The following is a 22,186-nucleotide window of genomic DNA, read 5'->3' on the forward strand; positions in this document are numbered from 1 at the left end:
AACTTCCGATCGCCCGATCGGAGCTTCCGATCTGCTCTACGTCCAACACTTGTCAAAACTCGCGGCTGAGTCATCGAGCATTGCTGGCAGCTAGAGATCGGAACTTCCGTTCCAGGATCGGAGCTTCCGATCTCTGTGCTTCCGATGAGCTTCCGAAGTGGCTAGGATCGGAACTTCCGATCTGGGTTCGGAGCTTCCGATCCGGCCCAAATTCAAAAGCCCATATTCTCTTCCGAAGTCCAATAACACTCCAAAATTACTAATCCTTAATCATGTTTAACATATTATTATCTTAAAATGGAATCTGGGTTACTACAATTATTTAGGAGTATGCATGCAATAGCTTAGTTAATGCTTTTAGAGCTTATTGAATGATGCATGGGTATTTGCATTGTAGACTTGATGATAGGCTTGGAACCTAGAATGAGACTACTAGGACTGCCTTAGAAAGGTACATAAGTACTGACTGAGATTGCCAGCGGATATGCATGCTTATATGTTGCATTTATGTGTTTGCATGTTATTATTGTTATGCGCATGTGCATATCATCTTGTGCCTGTACATCTGTATATCTTTCGAGATGAGCCAGTTAGGGTTACTCAGCCCTGTTAGGGCGTTTGATATCGAGTACCCTTAGGTACTGATACCTGAAGGACTCCGTTTTCCGCGTCCGTGATTCGAGAATGAGTGGTCGCTCACAGTGGTTAGCTACCCCAATGTGACGAGCTTATATTCCAGGCGTCAGTCTGAGCAGTTCGTATACAGTTATCCCAGATATGGATATCCTGTCATTTGCATGCATCATATTTGTATGTTTATCCGTGCTTTTGTATTGAGCTTAGAGCTCACGTCCAGTATTTTCTGTGTATCTGGATACCCTATTCGACGGGGCAGGTGTAGGTGCAGGATTGAGCGCCAGGAGCCTGGAGTAGCCAGTGACCTTGAAGACAGCAGGATTAGCTGTAGGTTTTATTTAAATTCGATTCGATTGGGTTGTATAATTGAGTTTGTTTAGCCGGTTGTATTCCGCCGATTTATTTGTATTTAAGTCTTCCGCAGCGATTTTATTTAATGCATGCTTAATTATGCTCTTAACTCTGATTAGGTAGTGGATCCAGGTCGAGTCTCTACATACTCTTTCCCGAACTCCCGAGCTACTCCTTCCCGAGCAGAAATATGAAGTGAGATGGAAGTGATGTGAAAATAACTGAACTTCCAGCTCCTATTTATAGACAAATATCTGGGGTGTTTGGGATTCTCAAGCTGAGGTCGAGACGTCTGAGCTCCTATATGCATGCCACGTATCAAATGCTTGAGCTGAGTCACTACCATTTTTGACAGCTCATGCTTAGGCGCCAGCAGACACACATGCAAGCGTCCATACACCTGTCTGCCTGTCCTTGAGGGTTCAGGCTTGTACATGCTCTGATTTTGGTTGACAAGTGTTCATTCCCGACCTGAACACAATGTGCTCTTTCCATGACCGAACACTACCTTGGCCTTGCACAACACTTTCTTGAACTCCTAGACCCGACCCGAGCTACACATTCTCTTGGCCGAGATCTTAAGTCCAAGCCCTCCATTTTCTTGAGCACCCAAGTCCCGACCCGAGCCAAATACATACACATGATCGAGCCCTAACCACTTAATCATGACCGACCCGAGCCCATGGTCAAATCCATCAAACCCTAGCTCATTCTCATGTCATGTGTTCTTGATCTTGACTTGTGCTCTGATTTGTTTAATTAGTAACCCTTAATCATGTTTAATATATCATTATCTTAAAATGAAATCTGGTTTACTACATGTCGCTAACTCCACTCCCTCGCCGATGCGTTCAGGTCGGCTCAAATGTCAGCTCGGGAGCTCGGCACAGCTCAGTGAGCTCACCCATCATCGCCTCTCTATATTAGCTCAGCTCGGCTAATGGATGAGCTCGGGAGCTCGGCACAGCTCACCCATCATTGCCTCTCTATATTTGCTCAGCTCGCCTAGTAGGTAAGCTCGGTAGCTCAGCTCAGCTCTCCCTCCATATCCTCACTGCGATGACTCGGGTACAAGAGCTAGTCTCGGGACACTCTCGGGTTGGTAGCTCAGCGAAGCTCCCCTTACCTTTGTATATTGCATCACAGGACGACCCATTGGTGAGCCTAGGATCTCGGCAGAGCTCACTCAACGGCTCATCTCAGGGTTCTAGTCAGGTCGGCTATGCGTCAGGTCGGGAGGTCGGCAAAGATTGTTGAGCCAATTAGTCCTTAGATGATTTTTACAACCATAATATTACTATTATTTGAATATAAATCAAATTAATTACAAAAATATTATACAAGCACGCAAGTGCATCAATACACTAGTATATAAAGAACTACCCATTAGACACCATTTTTTTTTAACAAATTGCCCTTGTGTGATATAGATATTACACTTTTGTTTTGTTTTTTTTTTAATTTCGACATTTCAAATTGCAGTAAGGTCCTTCGATAATTTTTACAACTATGATATTACTTTTATTTGAATATAAATTAAATTAATTAAAAAATATTATATAAGCATCCAACACGTGCTTCAATACACTAGTTATATATAAAGAATCTGTATGTTAGACTAAAGAAGACACCATCTTTTTTCCCCAAAATTACTCTTATATGATATAGATATTACAATTTTGTTTTTTTCTTTTGTTGTTTTTTAATCCCGACATTTCAACAGCAATTTAGACCCTTATATGATATATATTACAATTTTGTTTTTTCTTTTGTTGTTTTTTCCCCCACATTTCAAACAGAAATATAGACATTCGATAATTTTTACAACTATGATATTACTCATATTGAATATAATATAAATCAAATTAATTTAAAAAAATTGTACAAACACGCAACGCACAAATATAGACCATCGATAATTTTTACAACTATGATATTACTCATATTGAATATAATATAAATGAAATTAATTTAAAAAAATTGTACCAACACGCAACGTGTGCGTTGATACATTGTTATATATAAAAAGAAGTTGATCTGTTGTGGACGGTCTCACGGAGCTTTATTAGTGAAAAAGGTCAAACTCATCTATATTTACAATAAATAGTTATACTTTTGACATAAAAAATAATACAATATCATGAATTACTCACTTATGAAATTCGTCTTCCAAAATTTACCGTGAAACCGTAAACATAAAAAGCAACGCATCTCTCGTGTCAAAATGTTTTAAAGTCGTTTTATTATAAACTTTTTTCTTTCAAAAGAAAAGAAAAAATAGCTTGCATACTTTTTTAAAAAAATTATTTTTAATTATCTCTGAAAATATATCTAATCTAATCTAAAATTCCAAAATTCCCAGGTGGCCCCAGATTATTTACATTTATTCTGCCAAAACTTTTTATTTTTTATTTTTATAATTTTATTGTCCAAAAATATCAACCGCCTGCTTCGCTTCCCCTCTGTGATCTGAAGCTGAATCCTTCCGACACCGCATCCGCGGATTTTCGCTTCATCCACTGTAATTGCTGCCTCTCAAATCCTAAATTCCTTGGTATGCACGCGATTTTCCATGTGAGGCTGGGAATTCAAGTGCATATAAACACATCTATTAATCAATTGAAATGTTGGGTCGTTTTTCAATTTCTATTAAGCGAACTGTTTTTGGATCGAAATTGTTGTTTTCCTGGATTTTTTTTCTCAAGCTGTGTTGAAATATTCTTCCCATTTTTGGCATCAATGTTTTCCAATTGTCGATTTGCTGGAGAATGAGCTGGTGTCGTAGAAATACGCGTCGTTGCAACAGCTTGGAGCAGTGGCAATGGAAAAGGGTGATGTGTGACGTTGTTGAGCGGCTAGCTATTGTTACATAGCAAGGGCATCAAACTTCGCTTGATGTTGAGTTGGGATAGTTAAATATTTTTAAATACTGTCCATTAAACTGGGAATTATTTTCGTTCAGATCTCCATTGGTACACAATTTTTTATTTTTTTTTAAAAAAACAAGGAAAAGAAAGTTTTTGTTTCTCAATCTCCTGAAAAACAAATGGATTTTTCCATTGGATTATAGGGTTAATTGGTTGAGCTCGCTAATTAGCTACATTGTGCCATGAACACTAACATTAAAATGCTTTTATTAGATTTCATATTTATTTTTTTCCTATGAAAAAGCTGTTATTGTTATTGTGTTTTCACTGTGGATCGTTATTTAATTGGTTGAGCTTGCTGCTTAGCTTGACTTGTTTTATCCTTTCTCTTTGATTAGGGTTTGACAAGTTCTTTACGTGGATGCTAAGATGGAGTTGTAAGAAGTGCAGTATAAATGCATTTTGGTGAGTAGTTTGGGGGATCAGTTGTGAGGAGGGGTGATACAAAATGCGGTTAATTCCAGTTTCATCGAGCTCTGATAATTCACCTGAAGAGCAGAGCAATGGGGAGAAAAGTCGTTCGATGTTGTACCTAAACGTGTATGATCTCACCCCTATAAACAACTACCTCTATTGGTTTGGCCTCGGAATTTTTCATTCTGGTATTGAAGGTATATTCTATACTTCATGTTTTCATTCAATGGTTGACTACTTGAGAATTCGCCATTTCTCTGTGTCAGATTCAGCTCAATAGCTTTTTTTTTTTTTTGGATTCTCTATTGAACTTTAGTAAGAGCTTATTTTCACATTTGGTGACTGATGCAGGGTGGAAGCACATTGTTTTTCACCCTTAGCTGTATTTTGAGTTTCTTTAGTTTGATTTATTGTTACACTGATAGTTGCTCTGTGTTGGTGGCAGAGATATGATTCTGGTATCATGGTTGTCCATGATGGAGCCTGAAATCATGCATTGAGTGATGAATATTAAAACCTTACCATACACAGCATACCCTTCAATCATGCACTTGCAATTTCACTTTTGTCGCTTAATTCTCAACTAGAAAATAAATTATTTTCCTCCATCATTTGTGGTCGTAATTCAGAACCAATGCTAACCAAATTCAGAAAAGTGTTCCAATCACTGTAGCTCTGTTACTATCTCAATCCATGCTCCAAAAAATAAACGATTGCAAAATTAATATAAAGGAAGAAACTCAACAAGATTATTTCAATCAATAAAGCAGTAAGAATGTTTACAAGATAAAGACCAATCATTCAGAGGGAAATTGCCACCCTGGAGTAGAATAATTTTCATAATAGAATAATTCTATCTCGCTCGCAATGTTCGCACCTCCCTGAAATTGTCTGCTGCAAAATAACTAAGTTCCCCTCATTTGTCCCCTCTATTATGCATACACAACCGACTAGAACGCCCTAAGCCCAAGCTGTAACATTCCCCCCATCCCAAGAATTTTCCTTGCCCTCAAGGTTATATGTTGGAAATTGGTACTTGATATGTGCTTCCTTTTCCCACATAAAGTCATGTGCCGATCTTTCCTTTCATTTCACCAGCATCTGCACAACTAGTCTCTCTGTTTCACCCACTAGCCTTCCCAAGATTCATTCCATAATATAAGATGGTTTTAGCTCTATTTCTTAGTTTTAGCTCCTTTGGTAATAATACCTACTACACTTCTTTGAGCCCTCTTAATGTCTTAAGGCACTTTTTGGCTGATTATGTAATTGATCTCTGCTTCCTCTTCTCCATTTTTGTTCAAAATATATATATAATTTTTTGGTTAGTGACATTTCAACTATTATTTGAATTAGTTGAACACAATATTGGTGCATATAGGTTTTAACCACATTATATTTTTTAAACAAAACTATATAAAATTTTGTTTCCATGCACATTTTCAAATTAGTTTGCTGTTAATTTATGACAATTTATTATGATCCAAATTAAATATAATGTATGTTTTATCTTTTGCAATTAATTTCTGAGTTGTTCATTTTTCATGTAATGAAAAAGATGAGAATTTAATTAAACCATAATACATGAATCTTTATTATATTAGTGTGCAAGCAAGAAAGTGATGGTAATAGAAAGAAGTGGTACGGGTATATTGGTTGGTACAAGGTAAAACACAAAATTAATCCTACAATTTAAACTCCTACAATTCTAAACAGCTTAGGTAAGTCCCTAAGTATCTATCAATACAACAGTTTGACACTCTTCTCAAATTCCTTAATCATTGCTTGTTTGGACGGAAACATGCTTGGATCGTATCTGTTGAAGATCAAGTCATTGATATGCAAACAAAGAATCAAGAGATCTCTATCCTTGTTCTTGATGTAAATAACGTCTTCATAAGGCCGCGTAATGAATAATTTCTCTTGGAAGTACTTGTCTATTCGGCTATTTGATGCCCTTCATGCTTGGTTCACCCAGTAAAGGGCCTTTTTCAGCTTCAGAATCTTGTCTTCTTGTTCATTGACTTTGTAACCTGCTGGTTGCCGAATATGGATTCTTCTTTGAGAATTCCATTCGTGAAGGCGGATTTTACATCTATTTGGTGTATTCTCCTTTTATTTTGAGCTGCCAAATAAATCATCAGTATAATAGTTCTAATAGAGCGATGGGAGCAAATATATCATTATAGTGTCATCTTCTTCAACATCCCCTTGAAACTCCCGATGCCTATCTCTTAAATCCTACCCAAAATCCCTTGTGTCCTCTACCTTTAAACCATATTTTCTGCCAAAATTTTTGAAAATAAATCATGACTACCTCTGTGTCTATCATAACACAAGGAGTGGGGTACATGCTAGTGCACCACACAATTTTATTTTCCGAGGATGGTTTAACCACACAATAGAATATCTGGGATTTCGAGCATCCCGCAATCTACCGTGTCTTCTAAGTCCTCCCCAATCGCCTCATGTTCTTCCTCAACGGGAGGGGAGTCCTTCGTAGGTCCATTCTCCACCAATATAGTGATGTATAATGATTTGTCAGGATATTAAATCTTTGGGTAGTAATTCTCCCTGCGTTGGAACAGTCCCTTTTCTTTCCCGCTAAGGTATTCTTGGTAGGAATGTAATGATGCTCCCATGGATTCTGGATCGCACTCAAGTCCCCACTCTGGTTGCTTCCACTGCGACCAGCATTGCTGACTGCTAGTGACCCACTGGATGCTCTTAGTCACCGACCTTTTGAATATTCCCTTTTTGTTGCCATGAACAGTTCACACTAATTGGCTCGGCTTATTTCACCTTTTGGGTCCAACTTAGACTGAATTCCCGCCCAAGCAATACCTATTAATTTTCCGCTCTCCCTATTTAATCCCCATAAAATCTCATTAAGGGCAATTCCATGGTGCCCTAGTCATGTTGTGGTCCCATGAATTCTCCCCTCACCCTTATTTTTAACCCATTGCTCAATCCCCTAAGAAAATATCGTAGCATTTGTTCTAGTAATCTCTCAATCTTCTCCATTAAAAATTTGAAATTGCTCTACATCTCTACTACCTGTTGGTCACAAGTATCGCCAATAATTCACACGGGTTGGAGGTTTTTCTTCTGCTGCTGTGTCTAATAAGTTCCTAGGCAAATCTTTCCCCGGTGATTTATGGGATTTTTTTGTTAATCCAACAATTCCTTGGTATTGCCCCTCATCCATTCATATATATATTACGTTCTTGGAACTTGAGTAACTACTGGGGTACCTTGCAACAAATACTATTCAGATTTCGATAACCACCAGGATCAGCTCCATTGAAACTTGGGAGCTCCACCATCCTCCGGGCTTGTTCATCTCATGCCCTCCTTACTGATACTCTCTCTGCTGAGTGAATTATCTCGCTTCTGGAATAGATTTGTTGGGTTCGTCATCCGCTTGCCGGTGTAAATCCCTCCTCCATGCTCCAAATATTTCTGGAATTTCAATTGTAGTTCTCCACGTATGATTATGATTCACTCCATCAATGATTTCATCTCTGGTAAGGATGTCAAAGATTTGTGCAGAGACTCTATCTGCCTTCCAGGTTATTTAATTGATCTTGAGTAGTTTTATTCCTCTCCTCTCTACCCAACACTGCCTTCTCTATCACTTATATTTTTGCTTCATCCCTTGTGGTTCACATGTTGTCTTCTCCCATTATCTGGCATGTCGCCCAATTCTTACAATCTCAATCCATGTTTCAACAAATGAAACTAATAGAGAAATAAAACTCAGCTATTTGATTTCATTCAATAAATAAGATTTTTTACAAGATAATTATCAGTGTTATAAATCACGGCCGAGGCGGGAGGCGGCCGTTGACCGCACCGCCTTTGTCCTAGGCGGTTATGTTGGCGGCCAAAGGTGAGATGGGTGGGCGAGGTGGTCAAGGTGAGCAGGTTTAGGCAGTAAAAAATTCAAACAAAATTTTAAAAACCCTAGTTTATTAATAACTCTTCAAAACATAATTGCCGACCAAATCACTCACAAACCCTACCTCCTTATGCCTCAAACCGCCTTAGCCGACCAACTAGGTTAGAACTATCCATACACCGCCTATCGCCATTTACTGACACTGATAATAATCCTTCAGCAGCAATATGACCCTCCTTCCGATAGAATAATCATCTCTCCCCCTAACAATGGCAGCACTACCTAGTGAGTAGTGAGAAATTATTGTCTACAAATAACTTGCTTCGCCGTATTTATTCCCTCCCCATCACACTTGTGCAACCTCATCATCTCTCCCATTTCCAGATTTTGCTAGCATACGATTTTAAACTATGAGGCTTTGTGCTGTTTCGTATGTCATTGACTTAGCCCAACCCACTAGAACTCCCAATGCCCAAGTCTGTAACAAGTTCCTTTTTCCCTTTACCTTTTTAATGGTTGATAAGGAATTAGCTCCAAGTAGAAGTTAATCTGAATATGCAATTATAGTTTATCAATACTTTATTTCAGCTTCTCAGGAGATGATTGTTTGAACTGAATTTATCCATGCTTGCTGTTTATTTATTTTACGTTTGGTGATATCACTTTTCCTAATTATCCTGGTAGCAATCATGAAGATTTATAGCATATGCTTCTATAGACTTTGGACAGGGGAATATATCTACCATTTGTTGTGATGGGAGAATGTAACCAATGTCTGTGTTCTTTCAGATTTTTATCTCCTTGGAAATTTACCTTTTCTCATAATAACTCTGTGAACTGGCTGTGGGCAGAGCTTTGGGGGAAATGGGTTTAGTGTGGGTGGCACCAAGATCAACAAAAGATCTTCTCGTTTCGGATCTTGATCGTCTTTTGGGAAGGAGGGGGAGAATTTTGTGAACAATAGTTGTGCACTGTATTTGTTGGTCAGTCTGGTTGGAAGAACGTAATAGGAGAAGTTTTGAAGATATTGAAGAGTCGGTCAATGAGTGTTGGGACAAGATCAAGTTTCGTACTTCTACTTGTATGGGGAAGAGCTTAGAGTTCAGAAACTTTTCGATCTTGGATATGTTGAGGGATTGGAGGTTTATTTGTTGCTGATGTGATAGGGTTCCGTTCACCCCTTTGTATATGGCGAACTTCTTGCCCGCTTTTTGTAATATTAATTTTCGATATTAATATATTATAGTTTTTTATTAAAAAAAGAAAAAAACTTTGTGAGCTGACAATTAATTGTAGTCTCTGTTGTTGAGTGTCTAAAATACATAGAATTGGACAAATATTTTCTGCCATCTCTTTACCTGTGCTTTATCTTTTATTTTTCTTGGAAATATCCTGTTATATTAGTTTGTGAAGTCTGACGTATAGTCATTGCTTCTTTGTTTTGTGTTTCTAAAATTGTTATGTTTGGAAATTTATATGCAACTTATATCAATACAATTGGTACTTGCAAATATGAAACTGTGGAAACTGTAGCGCAATTGATTATGGTCATGCATGACGGTATAGTTTTGTACTGGTGATGTAGAAGCTTTGTTAACTAGAGCAAATAAATGGATTGGATCATATTTCAAATTGAATGAAATCTGATTTCTGGTGGAGTGTAATCCGGTTTGGAAAAAAAAAATCCACTTCAAACTAATGGATTTATTTTCGACTTTCAGTGTAGATGGATTAAGGGAATCTGCTACATGCACTTTTTTTAGAGTTTTATTTATACATATGATCACTTTGGATTTAAATGATTTATATTATGTACTAAATTTACAGATAATAACCAATACTTTTTTTCTGATGCAGCACATGAAATGGAATATGGCTTTGGTGCTCATGAGTACCCAACTAGTGGAGTGTTTGAAGTCGAACCTAGAGGTTGTCCTGGTTTTATTTTTAGGCGCTCAATCCTTTTGGGCAGCACTGACATGTCTCGTGCAGAATTTCGGTCATTTATGGAGGATCTTTCCAACAGATATCATGGGGACACATACCATTTGATTTCCAAGAATTGCAACCATTTTACTGATGAAGTCTGTTTGCGTCTGACCGGAAGCCCCATTCCTGGATGGGTGAATAGATTGGCTCGAATTGGTAAGGAATACCTTTTATTGATTTTTTTTTCATCACTTTTTGGAGCCAATTTGTTTTATATGATGCCATGGAATAATGTGGCTATTAATTGTGCCAAGGGAGTCCCTTCTCAAGGCTGAAATTCTATGAGCTTTTCCCCTTGAAGTTTATGTTTTTTTCTTGAAAATAACCATCACATTCAAACTGAGCATAGTCTACTCTAGTATTGTTTTTCTTTATTAAAATATGTTGTCCGATCAATGAGAAATGAGGAAAAAATGTAAGGATGAGAGAAGCTAATCTTGTTCCATTTTAAAGTTAAAGGTTGCCGAATTCGAAGGCAAAAAAGTTTATTTGGTTAAGAAAGAAATAGAAAGAAGTATGTGCCTAGCAAATTTATAAGCATTTCAATGGAGATGAACATATCAGTAAATTCTTGATGAGCGTGGGTATTAATTTCTGTCTCACGTAGTTCATTTATAATTTCAGGAGCTTTCTGTAATTGTCTATTGCCTGAGAGTATTCAGGCTACGTCAGTCAGACATCTCCCTGATCATCAGATGTATTCAGGTAATTGTTTTTTAATGAATTTTGATTTTTGTCATGGGAAGCTTTAAATTTTTTACGTGGGAGAAAAGTATCTAGGAGTTCACTTTAATTCCTTCTGTCAATATTCAAATTTCCAAAGTATCAATGCATGTTGTCATCCTTTCTTATCAAATGAGTGGAATCCACACAAGCTTGTATCTATCAAATCCACACAAGCTTGTAACTATTAAATCGGCTGTGTTCTTATCTCCTGTTTTATTGTTTGACACCTTTCCACACCATGTTTCCTCGTCAAATCACAAAAATGGAAATAGAGGTGGTGTTGTATGTTACCACTGTAGCACTGCTTATCGTAGCTATTCATATTTGGTGTATAAAGTCTTGTAAAGCGCCTTTCCCACTGATGTTCTCATGGTTCTTGATGTACAAAACCCTATGATTCAACAACATCTGCAACATTTACGAATAAAACCTTATATTTTCCTAAAGCAGAAGATGGAATGGATTCCGGTGTATCATCTGAAGCAGGAGAAAGCGAAGACGACAATCTAGACCATCACCTGCTTATGACACCAAACAGCGATGTGGCATTTTTTAAGGACAAACCAGTTAGGCTAGCCAAAGATATTCTATGACCTTTTTTTTTTGTCCATCCAATTCTTGGATTATTGTCTTATTTCTGATGCTTGTGCGAGTAATGTGTAAATCTCGAATTTCTTTTCACATTGCATTGAGTGCCACAGTGTTGAATTCTTGTTGTTGTGGTCAAAAGAGCACATTGGACCTTGTGTGTATCATTCTTTTCTAGATGTATTATTTGTAACACATGAGATCCATGTTTGCTCCAGGCAAAATGCCACTGTGTTCCATGTACCGAAAATACTTTGTTACATGTGCATTTCATCTTATGTGCGGTGCAATTAATGTGCCTATTAATTTGGTTGAGGAATTTTATTGATTCAGCAGATGTGTTATTTGATATGCTTCGGTAGTGTTTGGAAGAGCTTCCAGAAAACACTTCTCAGCTTCTCATTAATAAAATTTCATAAAATTGCAAAATTTTGTTAATGAAAAGCTGAGAAGTGCTGTTTAGAAGCTCTTTCAAACACTACCTTAGTCTGGAGCACGATGATATCATGTTGCAATTGGGTGAATATTTATCGGGCAAAATATTTGTTGGATATGGGCTTCTACGACTATTTAATTTTAAAATAAAAACAACAGCACCTTAAAAAAAAAAAATCATTTTTCTATATTTAACTAAATTCTAGAACATTTTTTGTGTTTTTTGTTTTAATTTAAGTGTTTTTCAAGTTATATCCAAACTCACTTTAAATGTATTTAGTGAGAGTTCGAGTATAAAAAAATGTATTTAATTTTTAATGTAAATTTAATTGTCCCGGATCAAATAGTAGTCAAAGTAATAATATTATAATATGAGCATTTAGACTGAATGCATAAATTTATACTCCAATATTAGATGCAGAGATTTCCATTAAAACAAATTATATGTAAGTTTTAATATTTCATTTACTATTAAATTATGAAAATATAAATAATCAAATTAAGGGATGCTTCTATTATGTATTTAATACGACAGATATTGAGTTTCACCAGCTATTCTTTTTCTACTTTCAGTCAAATCGTTATCTTTTACTAGTACGTTTACTTATATTTGAATCATGTGTCCAAAGACTCTAAATATCTTAATTGTTTTGGATCGATTGATTTCAAATTTATGAATTTTAAATGTATTTTTTGTTATCTAAAGAAGTAAAACCAAAAGTTTCAACTTTATCGTTTACATCTCTTTACTATTTTATTAAATGTGTTTATATTCATGTTAATTAACGTGAATTTTAAATCAACCTAATAATGGTTACGGGATAGTTTGGTTACAGAAGCATTTTGTTTTAAAAAATATTTTTTAAGTTGACTTTTAAAAGTATTTTTTTAAGTAAAAACTATAATAATTTTTTGTTTGGATAAATAGATTGAAAACACTTATTTTAGTTGAGTTATAAAAAAAAGTATTTGAAAAGCTATATGGTCTCGTTTGGTATCAAAAGTCAGATCAGAAAAACACTTTGTTTTTTTAATTTTTATTTTTTTAGTTTATAAGGTGTTTGGATGGTCATTTAAGCGCTTAAAAAACACTTTTTAAGTCAAATTTAGAGCTTTTTCAAAAGCCCAAAATTATAAGCTCGTTTGGATACAAAAGTTATTGGCTTAAACAAATACTTAAATACATCCAGATTTTTAAAGTGCTTTTATTAAAAAAAAAAAAAAGCAAAAGCAGTTTTAGTGTTTGAAAAAATGTTAAAAAAGGTGATTTTTTTAAATTAAAACATAAGCAGAAGCCAAAAAACCAAAATTTTTTGCTTTTAAAAAATCACTTATTTGGGCTTAAACAAGTGTTTTTTTAAAAACAACTATTGTAACCAAACACATAATTTTTTAAGAAAAGCACATTTTTTAAAAAAATAAGTGTTTTTCCTAAACTATCTAGTGTTCCCAAACGAGCTCTATATAGCTTAAAAATACTTTTTTAAAAAAAAATTCTATGAAATCCAAACGGGCTCATAGTTTTTTTAAAAAAACACTTATTTTGGTTTAAATAAGTGCTTTTAACAGCACTGCAAATATATCCAAACACATTTGAAACAATAAAAGCATTTTTTTAAAATTAAAAAAAAAAACTTTTTCTCTTCTAGCTTCTTAATCCAAACACACACATTTGAAATTCATTCTACTTTATATTACTATTCTGTAAATAAATAAGTTGTGTATTTAAAATTTGATTTTTTTTAATTATAACAATAAAATTACAATCGAAATCAATGGATTTGAAATAAATCAATCTAAACGCAATCTTAGTGTGTAATTAAATAGATTAATTTGAAATGTATGATATCGATTATAGTTTTATATTTCATGGTGAAACAATAAATCAAATTTTATTGTAGTAACTCGCATCATGTTTAAGTTAATTAAATGTTAAACATGATTAATTGTTACTATCTAAACAAGTCAAAGGCTTAATATGATCTAAATATGAATTCTAAGCTTTGAATCCACCGGAGAGATCGGAAGATCCGAAGTACAGTTCGGAAGCACCGAAACTGGAACCTTGTCAAGTTCGGAGGCAGGACAGTTCGGAAGGTCCGAACATGTTCGGAAGCATGGTTCATGTTCTGATGCAAAGGAACAGTACGGAATATCCAAACCTACGATCGGAACGTCCGATCTCTAGCAGACACGTAAGAAAATGGATTCACGTTCGGATGTGTGGGCCTCGAATTGTAATATAATCTACTAACAGTTGCGGAAGCGTGTATAATCATTGACTTTATACAAATGAGTATCAAAATAATAATACAATCATAAGAACTCGTGTCATCACGGTCACACTAATTCAATATTTCACCTTTCATAATTTGTTCTTATTCGAGGTCCTATAACTTGTATCAGAAATTTACAATAAATAGAAGAAAAATAGAGGTTGAGTTTATAAGGACTTAGTGAGGGAATAATCCGGGCTTATAAAACAAATGATAATATATCAATGCAGTAATTCAATATGAGATGACATGAATCAATGGTAATGTGTCGTTATGAAATATTTTGTCAAGTGAACTGTAGTGACTGTTTTGGATTCTAAAGTAAATAGCGTAGACTAAAGAGGTGGCTCCCTCAAACATTAGGTGAGCACTTTTCTTCACGTACTCAAGTATGATCAGTATAATCGATCATTTACGAACCAAACACTACAAAAAAAATTATTTTAAGAGCGATTTTTTAGGAGCAGTTTTAACACCGCTCTTGAAGGTGAAAAATAGAATCAGTTTTAATTAAACCATTTCTATTGCCTTACCTTTTAAGAGCGGTTTATTAACCACTCCTACTGACCATATTTTAGTATCGGTTTCTACAAACCGCTGCTACAAACTGCTCTTATTGACATAATTTTTAGAATCACTCTTGAAACTGCTCATATTTAATATTTTTAACAGCAGTTTCACAAAACTGATGTTGTAAACCGCTTTTATTGTTCTATCCTATAGGATTGGTTTCAAGATTGTACCCATTGAATACTTTTATTATCGGTTTGTATAAACCGCTGCTATAAACTGTTATTATTGACATAAATGTTAGGAGCACTCTTGAAACTGCTCATAGTGAATATTTTTAGCAGTGTTTTTTCACAAAATCGGTGTTATGAACCGTTTTTATTGCTTTATTTTTTTTAAGGATTGGTTTGAAAACTGCAGTAAAAACTAATACTTTTCATATAGTAATATTTTTCAGTCAAAATCAGCATATATTGAACATTGTTTCTACACAAATAATAATTTAGACATAAAAAAATAATAATTTTTATTGAGATAATTCAACAGCGGGTTGTGTATGAATCTCTTCCAAAATACTGTCCAAAGTGCTGTCATGTTGGCCATGGAGTTGAAGAATGTTATGCAAATGATCGGGCTCCACGGCCTCCTCCAAAAACTAAAAAACCAGCAGATCTTTGTGATGTTATTATTGCTAGAAGAACGAATACAGCAGCCTCGACGGAGCAAGTAAATGACCAACCTTCGGGGCTTGTGGGGAAAAATCTTGTAGCACCTCTTTTGGAATGGAAACAGGTGGCATCGAGAAAGGGTAAAGAGAAGGTAACTGATGTTATGGGTGATCGATTACCAATGAATCTACGAGGATCTCCAAGCTCAAACAGGTTTGATCCTCTTCTTGCTTGTCTTAACAATGAAGGTTTGGTAGAAAATTCTCGGGTAAACATTGTGCAGCAGCGAGGTAGTGGCTGGATGGGCGAGCACAAGCGTGAGTGGGTGAATGGGGTCTTCATACCTGATAGTTTTCCGGCAGAACAGAGTTGATCCTCTCTTAGTTGATCTGGTTATTGACGATATTGATAATGATCATGTTCTTGCTAAGGATGTTGTAATGCCTAATATCAGTAGCCTGAAAAAAAAAAAAAAAGAACTTATAGTTGTAAAATATAGTAGAAACTGACCAAAGAATATGCAAAGAAAACAAGTAAATTCAATATATCAAAAGTATTACATGAGTGACCTATTTATAGGTACAAGAAGTTTTCGAGTATGGTAACTATGCTATTACAAGGAAGTGATATTATCTTGATTCATTACCATCTCCAGAAGATTTGATCATGATTTTCTTCGATCACCCAAATCTTTGACATCCATAATATTGTAACACTCCCCCTTGGATGTCATTCAACGGATGTACCTCGTTAAAACCTTACTAGGAAAAACCCAATGAGATAAAAACCTAGCGAAAGAAAAAGAGTACAACATCCTTCATTATTGCTAAACTGCCTCGTTAAAAACCTTGTCATGAAAAACCACTTGGAAAAAATCATGGACAAGGGAAAAAGAGTGCAGTTTAGATTAACTCTCCCTGTTGCGAACATCACTTGAAATCTCTAAGTCGCCGCATTCCGATTTTGTACACCAATTTCTCAAAAGTTGATGTGGGCAATGATTTTGTGAAAAGATCGGCAAGGTTATCACTTGAGCGAATTTGTTGAACTTCAATATCACCTTTCTTTTGCAAATCATGGGAGAAAAAGAACTTAGGGGATATATGCTTTGTCCTATTACCTTTGATGTATCCATCTTTCAGTTGATCAATACAAGCCGCATTGTCTTCGTAGAGTATTGTAGCCAAGTTTTTAGTAGAAGACAAGCCGCATTCCTCTTTAATATGATGAATCATCGATCTCAACCAAACACATTCTCGACTGGCTTTATGGATTGCAAGTATTTCTGCATGATTTGATGAGGTAGCGACCATGGTTTGCTTCGTAGATCTCCAAGATATAGTTGTTCCACCATAAGTAAATAAGTACCCAGTTTGTGATTTTCCTTTATGTGGATCAGATAGATACCTAGCATCTGCATAACCAATAAACTGCAAATTACAAGCATTAGAGTAAAATAAACCCAAATCATGAGTGCCCTGAAGATATCTAAATAAATGTTTAACTCCATTCCAATGCCTTCGTGTAGGAGAAGAACTATATCTTGCCAACAAATTTACAGCAAATGATATGTCCGGTCTAGTACTACTAGCAAGATACATCAATGCACCAATTGCACTAAGATATGGTACTTCTGGACCAAGTAGTTCTTCTTGCTCATCACGAGGTAGAAAAATATCATTTTCCACATCAAGGGATCGAACAACCATGGGCGAACTCAATGGATGGGCTTTATCCATATAAAATTGCTTCAACACTTTTTTTGTATATGTGGATTGATGGACTAAAATTTCATCTACCAGATGTTCAATTTGTAAACTAAGACAAAATTTTGTTTTGCCTAAATCTTTCATCTCAAATTCCCTTTTCAAAACATCAACTGTCTTTTCAAGTTCTTCGGGACTTTCAATGATATTTAAATCATCGACATATACAGCAATAATGGCAAACTTTGATCCATTCTTTTGAATAAAAATCATGGACAAATTGGATCATTTTTGTAGCCTTCTTTCAACAAATAGTCGCTAAGTCTCTTGTACCACATACTCCCAGATTGTTTTAGTCCATACAAGGATCTTTGTAGTTTAATGGAGCAAACATTTGAAAAATTTGAAGCAAATGCTTATGATATTTTAAATCCTTCAGGAATTTTCATGTAGATATCATTATCAAGTTTTCCGTACAAATATGCAGTAACAACGTCCATAAGACGCATTTCAAGTCTTTCTTGTGCGGCCATGCTAAGAAGATATCGGAATGTAATTGCATCAATCACAGGAGAGTACGTCTCTTCATAATCAATACTGGGTCTTTGAGAAAAACCTTGTGCTACTAATCGAGCTTTGTATCTAGTCACTTCGTTTTTCTCATTTCGTTTTCGTACAAAAACCCATTTACAACCCACGGAAATTACCCCTTTTGGTGTTTGGACAACAGGTCCCAAAACCTCACGTTTTGCTAGTGAGTTTAACTCTTCTTGTATTGCATTTTTCCAATTTGGCCAATCATGTCTATTACGACATTCAGTAACAGATTTAGGATCTAGATCATCATCTTCATTAACAACATCAAATGCCATGGCATATGCAAACTTATTGTCGATAATAATTTCTGCTCGATTTAATCGTTTCCCCGTTTTGACATAATTTATCGAGATCTCTTCATTGTCAAGTACTTGAACTTCATTGGGGATTTGATGATCAAATTTTTCAGAGTTATCAATCAATGAATAAGATATCTCAATATGTTGATTCATAATATTTGCTCCTTTTCTTTTTCGTGGATTTTTGTCTTTGGACCCAATTGGTCTACCACGCTCGAGTCGAGCAATTGACTCATCATTTGATGTTTCTTTGGGAACATCAATATGTGCTGGAGAATTAGCAGCCGGTAAGTATGACTTAGTCACCCTTTTCACATCACTAAATTCATCAGGTAATTTATTTGCAATATTTTGCAAGTGGACTATTCTTTGAACTTCAAGTTCACATTCACTTGTCCGATGATCAAATTGATGTAGTGATGCATTCCAAGTTAATTCACTTGGTGATCTCATATTTTCTCCCCCTAATGTTGGAAATTTTGTTTCATCAAAATGACAATCGGCAAATTGTGCCGTGAAAATATCTCCCGTCGTGGGCTCTAAATATTTGATAATCGAGGGAGAATCATATCCAACATATATTCCCAATCTCCTTTGAGGACCCATTTTAGTGCGTTGTGGTGGACTAATTGGAACATACACCGTACACCCAAAAATTCTTATATGGGAAATATTAAGCTCTTGGCCAAAAACTAATTGTAAAGGGGAGAATTCATGATAACTAGTTGGTCTGATGCGTATAAGTGTTGCTGGATGCAAAATAGCATGTCCCCAAATTGACGTTGGGAGTTTCGTTCTCATCATTAATGGTCTAGCTATTAATTGGAGACGTTTAATTAATGACTAAGCGAGACCATTTTGTGTATGAACATGAACAACAGAATGTTCAACAATTATCCCAATTGACATGCAATAGTCATTAAAAGTTTGGGATGTGAATTCACCGGCATTATCAAGATGAATCCTCTTAATAGGATATTTTGGGAATTGTGCTCTTAATCGAATTATTTGAGCCAATAATCTAGCAAATGCTAAGTTGCGAGATGATAGTAGACATACATGTGACCATCTTGTTGATGCATCAATCAAAACCATAAAATATCTAAATGGTCCACATGATGGGTGAATTGGTCCACAAATATCACCTTGTATTATTTCAAAAAATGTAGGTGATTCAATACCAACTTTAGTCGGTGAAGGCCTAATAATTAATTTTCCTTGAGAACATGCATCACATGAGAATTCTTTAAAATTTAGAACCTTCTTGTTCTTTAATTGATGCCCATGTGAATTCTCTATAATTTTTCGCATCATTGTAGAACCAAGATGTCCCAAACGGTATGCCAAGTCATAAACGTATTCATATCAATGACTTTCTGGTCAACTGTGGCATTGATCTCTACTCAATTTATTTTTGTGTAGTATAAGCCAGAAGTAAATGTCGGTAATTTTTCAATAATGTATTTCTTTCCCGACATTTCTTTCGTAATAAAAAGATATTCTTTTCCTTCTTGTCTTACAGTCTCAAGATGATCAATCCATTCCGTCGGATATCTTGAAAGCTCAATAAATTCCTTTGAGACTTAGGAGAGAATAATGCATTATTGATAACAAAATTTGTCCCTCCATGTAATATAATATTTGCTCTTCCGGAGCCTTCAATAATGCTTGTACTACCACAAATTGTGTTGACATTACTTTTTCTCATTTTCAAATATGAGAAATATTTATCCTTCTTAAATATAGAATGCGTTGTCGCACTATCAACAAGACATAAATCTCCATCATTGACTTCATGTCCAAAGTCCATATTCTATTCAAAATAATAAAATCAATAATAATAAAAAAATATTCATAATAAAGACAATATGAAATAAATAACTTTTATTCATAATAAAAACAATTAAACAAACTTAATATTGTCTCAAATAAAAATAACTCAAAAACATTACACTTAAATAAATCAAAACATATAACTAAATGATAGATAAAATATTTAATAATTCTGCATGCTGCCATCTCCAATCAAATGATCAATTCTCCCATCTGGGTCTTCAAAGAAATCAGAGACATCGAAAGGTGCTGAGAAGGATGGGACTTGGCTTAAATCTTCACCTTGATAAATAAAATTAGTCTCTATATCTCTTGTCTTTTCTTTTGATGCTTGGTAGAGATCAACAAGGTGTTTGGGAGTACGATAATTTTGATACCAATGACCTTTTATTCCACATCTATAGCACTGATTTTCTGATTTCTTTGGCATATTATTTTGACCAATTTCAACTTTCTTTGCTTGGCCATTACCCCATTTTTGATAATTTGTATTCTTTTGATTGCTATGACTATAGTCACGTGGCTCTTCATGCCCACGATTATACGGATGAAAGCGTCCTCGACGGCGCTCACGGCCACGTCCACGTCCATGGCCACGTCCACGTCCATGACCACTACCACGACCAAATTCGGTCTTATTTTGTTTCTTTTTTTCATCATGCATCGCCACATTCACTTCAGGGAATGGGTTGGCTCCAGTGGGACTGATTTTATGATTTTTCATCAATAATTCATTATTTTGCTCAGCCACAAGCAAACATGAAATCAATTCAGAATATTTTTTGAAGCCTTTCTCTCTATACTGCTATTGCAGGAGAACATTAGAGGCATGAAACGTGGAATATGTTTTTTCCAATAAATCATCATAAGTTATTTTTTCTCCACACAATTTCAATTGTGAACTGATGCGAAATAATGCAAAATTATATTCACTTACAGACTTAAAATCTTGTAAGCGCAAATGCATCTAATCATAGCGTGCTTTTGGAAGAATCGCCGTCTTTTGATGGCTATATCTCTCTTTCAAATTATTTCACAGATCAAGAGGATCTTTTATCGTCAAATACTCAATTTTCAAACCATCATGAAGATTGTGACGAAGGAATATCATAGACTTTGCACGGTTTTGCGGTGATTCATTATTTTCATCTTTGATTGTATTTCCAATACCCATAGCATCTAGATGTATTTCAGCATCTAGTATCCAAGAGAGATAATTCTTGCCGGAGATATCAAGAGCGGCAAATTCAAGCTTTGAGATATTCGACATGATGAAATCTATATTTCACAAAAATCATAAATCAGTGATATTAATTAAACCAAATTTAAACATATATACATCATAAAATAAAAATAGTTCGAAAAGATGAGAAAATATAGAATCCATATTTAATATGATTACATCTAATTAATATGTGATACATGATATCCAATCAATTGAAACAAAAAAGTAATAATAAAAATAAAACGAGGAAAAATAAGCATGCTTAATTAGGGAATTGAATGCACACATCATGTCATCACATATAATATAATACGTGTCAATCAAAGGGAACAAAGAAGATCTTGACAAAGAATACATGTACAAGATACATAAGAGGTGATGGTTGTGAATCAGATAAATAAAGATACGACGAGAACATGAATGAAGAACAGAGCATAGATAAAAATCCTACGAAAACAGAAGTTCAACAAATTCAAGAATCAGTGATGAATTGCGTGACTTTTCTAAAAAAAATTCGAACAAAGAGTAATAGCAAAATCGTGCTGATAACGTGTTGTAAAATAAAGTAGAAACTAACCAAAGAATATACAAAGAAAGCAAGTAAATTCAATATATCAAAATTATTACATGAGTGACCTATTTATAGGTACAAAAAGTTTTCGAGTATGGTAACTATGCTATTACAAGGAAGTGATATTATCTTGATTCTTTACCATCTCCCAAAGATTTGATCATGATTTTCTTCGATCATCCAAATCTTTGACATCCATAATATTGTAACACTTATGATGTATTATGGGATGGAAAGTGGGTTGATGGTGTCTTCTTTGAACATGGGCTAGAGGAAACGGGAGGAACATCTTCTTTGGGTAACAATGGGAGTCAAACCACCTTAGCTCCCTGGGATTTCGACGAGGAGATTGTGCCCGCGACTATTGTGCCTGCCTTGGAGGTGCATGGTGGTGTAGATGTTGGGAATGTTAATGAGGAAAGTCAAATGGTGGGAGAGTTTCTTGGGGTACAACACCTTGGCCTCACGGGGGAGGCTGAAGAGGATTTGGAGCGGGATGGTGAGCCAAACATGGAAGAAGGGGCTTTGAAATGT

At 35.3% G+C, this 22,186-nt stretch overlaps 3 protein-coding genes across 8 annotated transcripts; 1 reads left to right on the forward strand and 2 right to left on the reverse strand.

Annotated features, from left to right (window-relative positions):
- The first annotated feature begins 3,417 nt into the window (after positions 1-3,417).
- Positions 3,418-11,838, forward strand: LOC140864339 (deSI-like protein At4g17486). 6 transcript variants are annotated; one of them, XM_073268468.1, is made up of 5 exons: positions 3,418-3,541; positions 4,253-4,525; positions 10,087-10,374; positions 10,843-10,923; positions 11,395-11,838. In XM_073268468.1, exons 2-5 carry the CDS (start codon positions 4,363-4,365, stop codon positions 11,535-11,537), a joined length of 675 nt encoding a protein of 224 aa, XP_073124569.1. In that variant the 5' UTR covers positions 3,418-3,541; positions 4,253-4,362; the 3' UTR covers positions 11,538-11,838. The 6 variants fall into 6 exon arrangements, with proteins under 6 accessions (XP_073124569.1, XP_073124571.1, XP_073124570.1 ...); XM_073268470.1 differs by having other exon boundaries at positions 3,419-3,508; XM_073268469.1 differs by having other exon boundaries at positions 3,425-3,561.
- A 5,705-nt stretch (positions 11,839-17,543) lies between these two features.
- On the reverse strand, positions 17,544-18,824 carry LOC140861631 (uncharacterized). The gene has a single exon (XM_073264653.1). The coding sequence runs from the start codon at positions 18,822-18,824 to the stop codon at positions 17,544-17,546; it is 1,281 nt and encodes a 426-aa protein (XP_073120754.1).
- Positions 18,825-20,019: 1,195 nt separating this feature from the next.
- Positions 20,020-21,126, reverse strand: LOC140861632 (uncharacterized). The gene is made up of 2 exons (XM_073264654.1): positions 20,894-21,126; positions 20,020-20,560 (listed from the first exon to the last, which is right to left on the reverse strand). The coding sequence occupies exons 1-2, from the start codon at positions 21,124-21,126 to the stop codon at positions 20,020-20,022; spliced, it is 774 nt and encodes a 257-aa protein (XP_073120755.1).
- Between the last annotated feature and the right edge of the window lie 1,060 nt (positions 21,127-22,186).

This window comes from Henckelia pumila, chromosome 4 (assembly GCF_033568475.1).
Source record: "Henckelia pumila isolate YLH828 chromosome 4, ASM3356847v2, whole genome shotgun sequence".
In the NCBI taxonomy this organism is placed as follows: Eukaryota; Viridiplantae; Streptophyta; class Magnoliopsida; order Lamiales; family Gesneriaceae; genus Henckelia; species Henckelia pumila.

What these genes read in the sequence shown, in the direction of transcription:
- LOC140861631 (XM_073264653.1), bottom strand. Translation starts at nt 18,824, where the DNA reads ATGAGAACGAAACTCCCAACGTCAATTTGGGGACATGCTATTTTGCAT.
- LOC140864339 (XM_073268468.1), top strand. Translation starts at nt 4,363, where the DNA reads ATGCGGTTAATTCCAGTTTCATCGAGCTCTGATAATTCACCTGAAGAG. An exon ending in TTTTCATTCTGGTATTGAAG is followed by an intron (nt 4,526 to 10,086) that starts GTATATTCTATA and finishes TTTCTGATGCAG; the next exon opens with CACATGAAATGGAATATGGC. An exon ending in TGATCATCAGATGTATTCAG is followed by an intron (nt 10,924 to 11,394) that starts GTAATTGTTTTT and finishes TTCCTAAAGCAG; the next exon opens with AAGATGGAATGGATTCCGGT.
- LOC140861632 (XM_073264654.1), bottom strand. Translation starts at nt 21,126, where the DNA reads ATGTCGAATATCTCAAAGCTTGAATTTGCCGCTCTTGATATCTCCGGC. An exon ending in ATAAAAGATCCTCTTGATCT is followed by an intron (nt 20,561 to 20,893) that starts GTGAAATAATTT and finishes TCATAAAATCAG; the next exon opens with TCCCACTGGAGCCAACCCAT.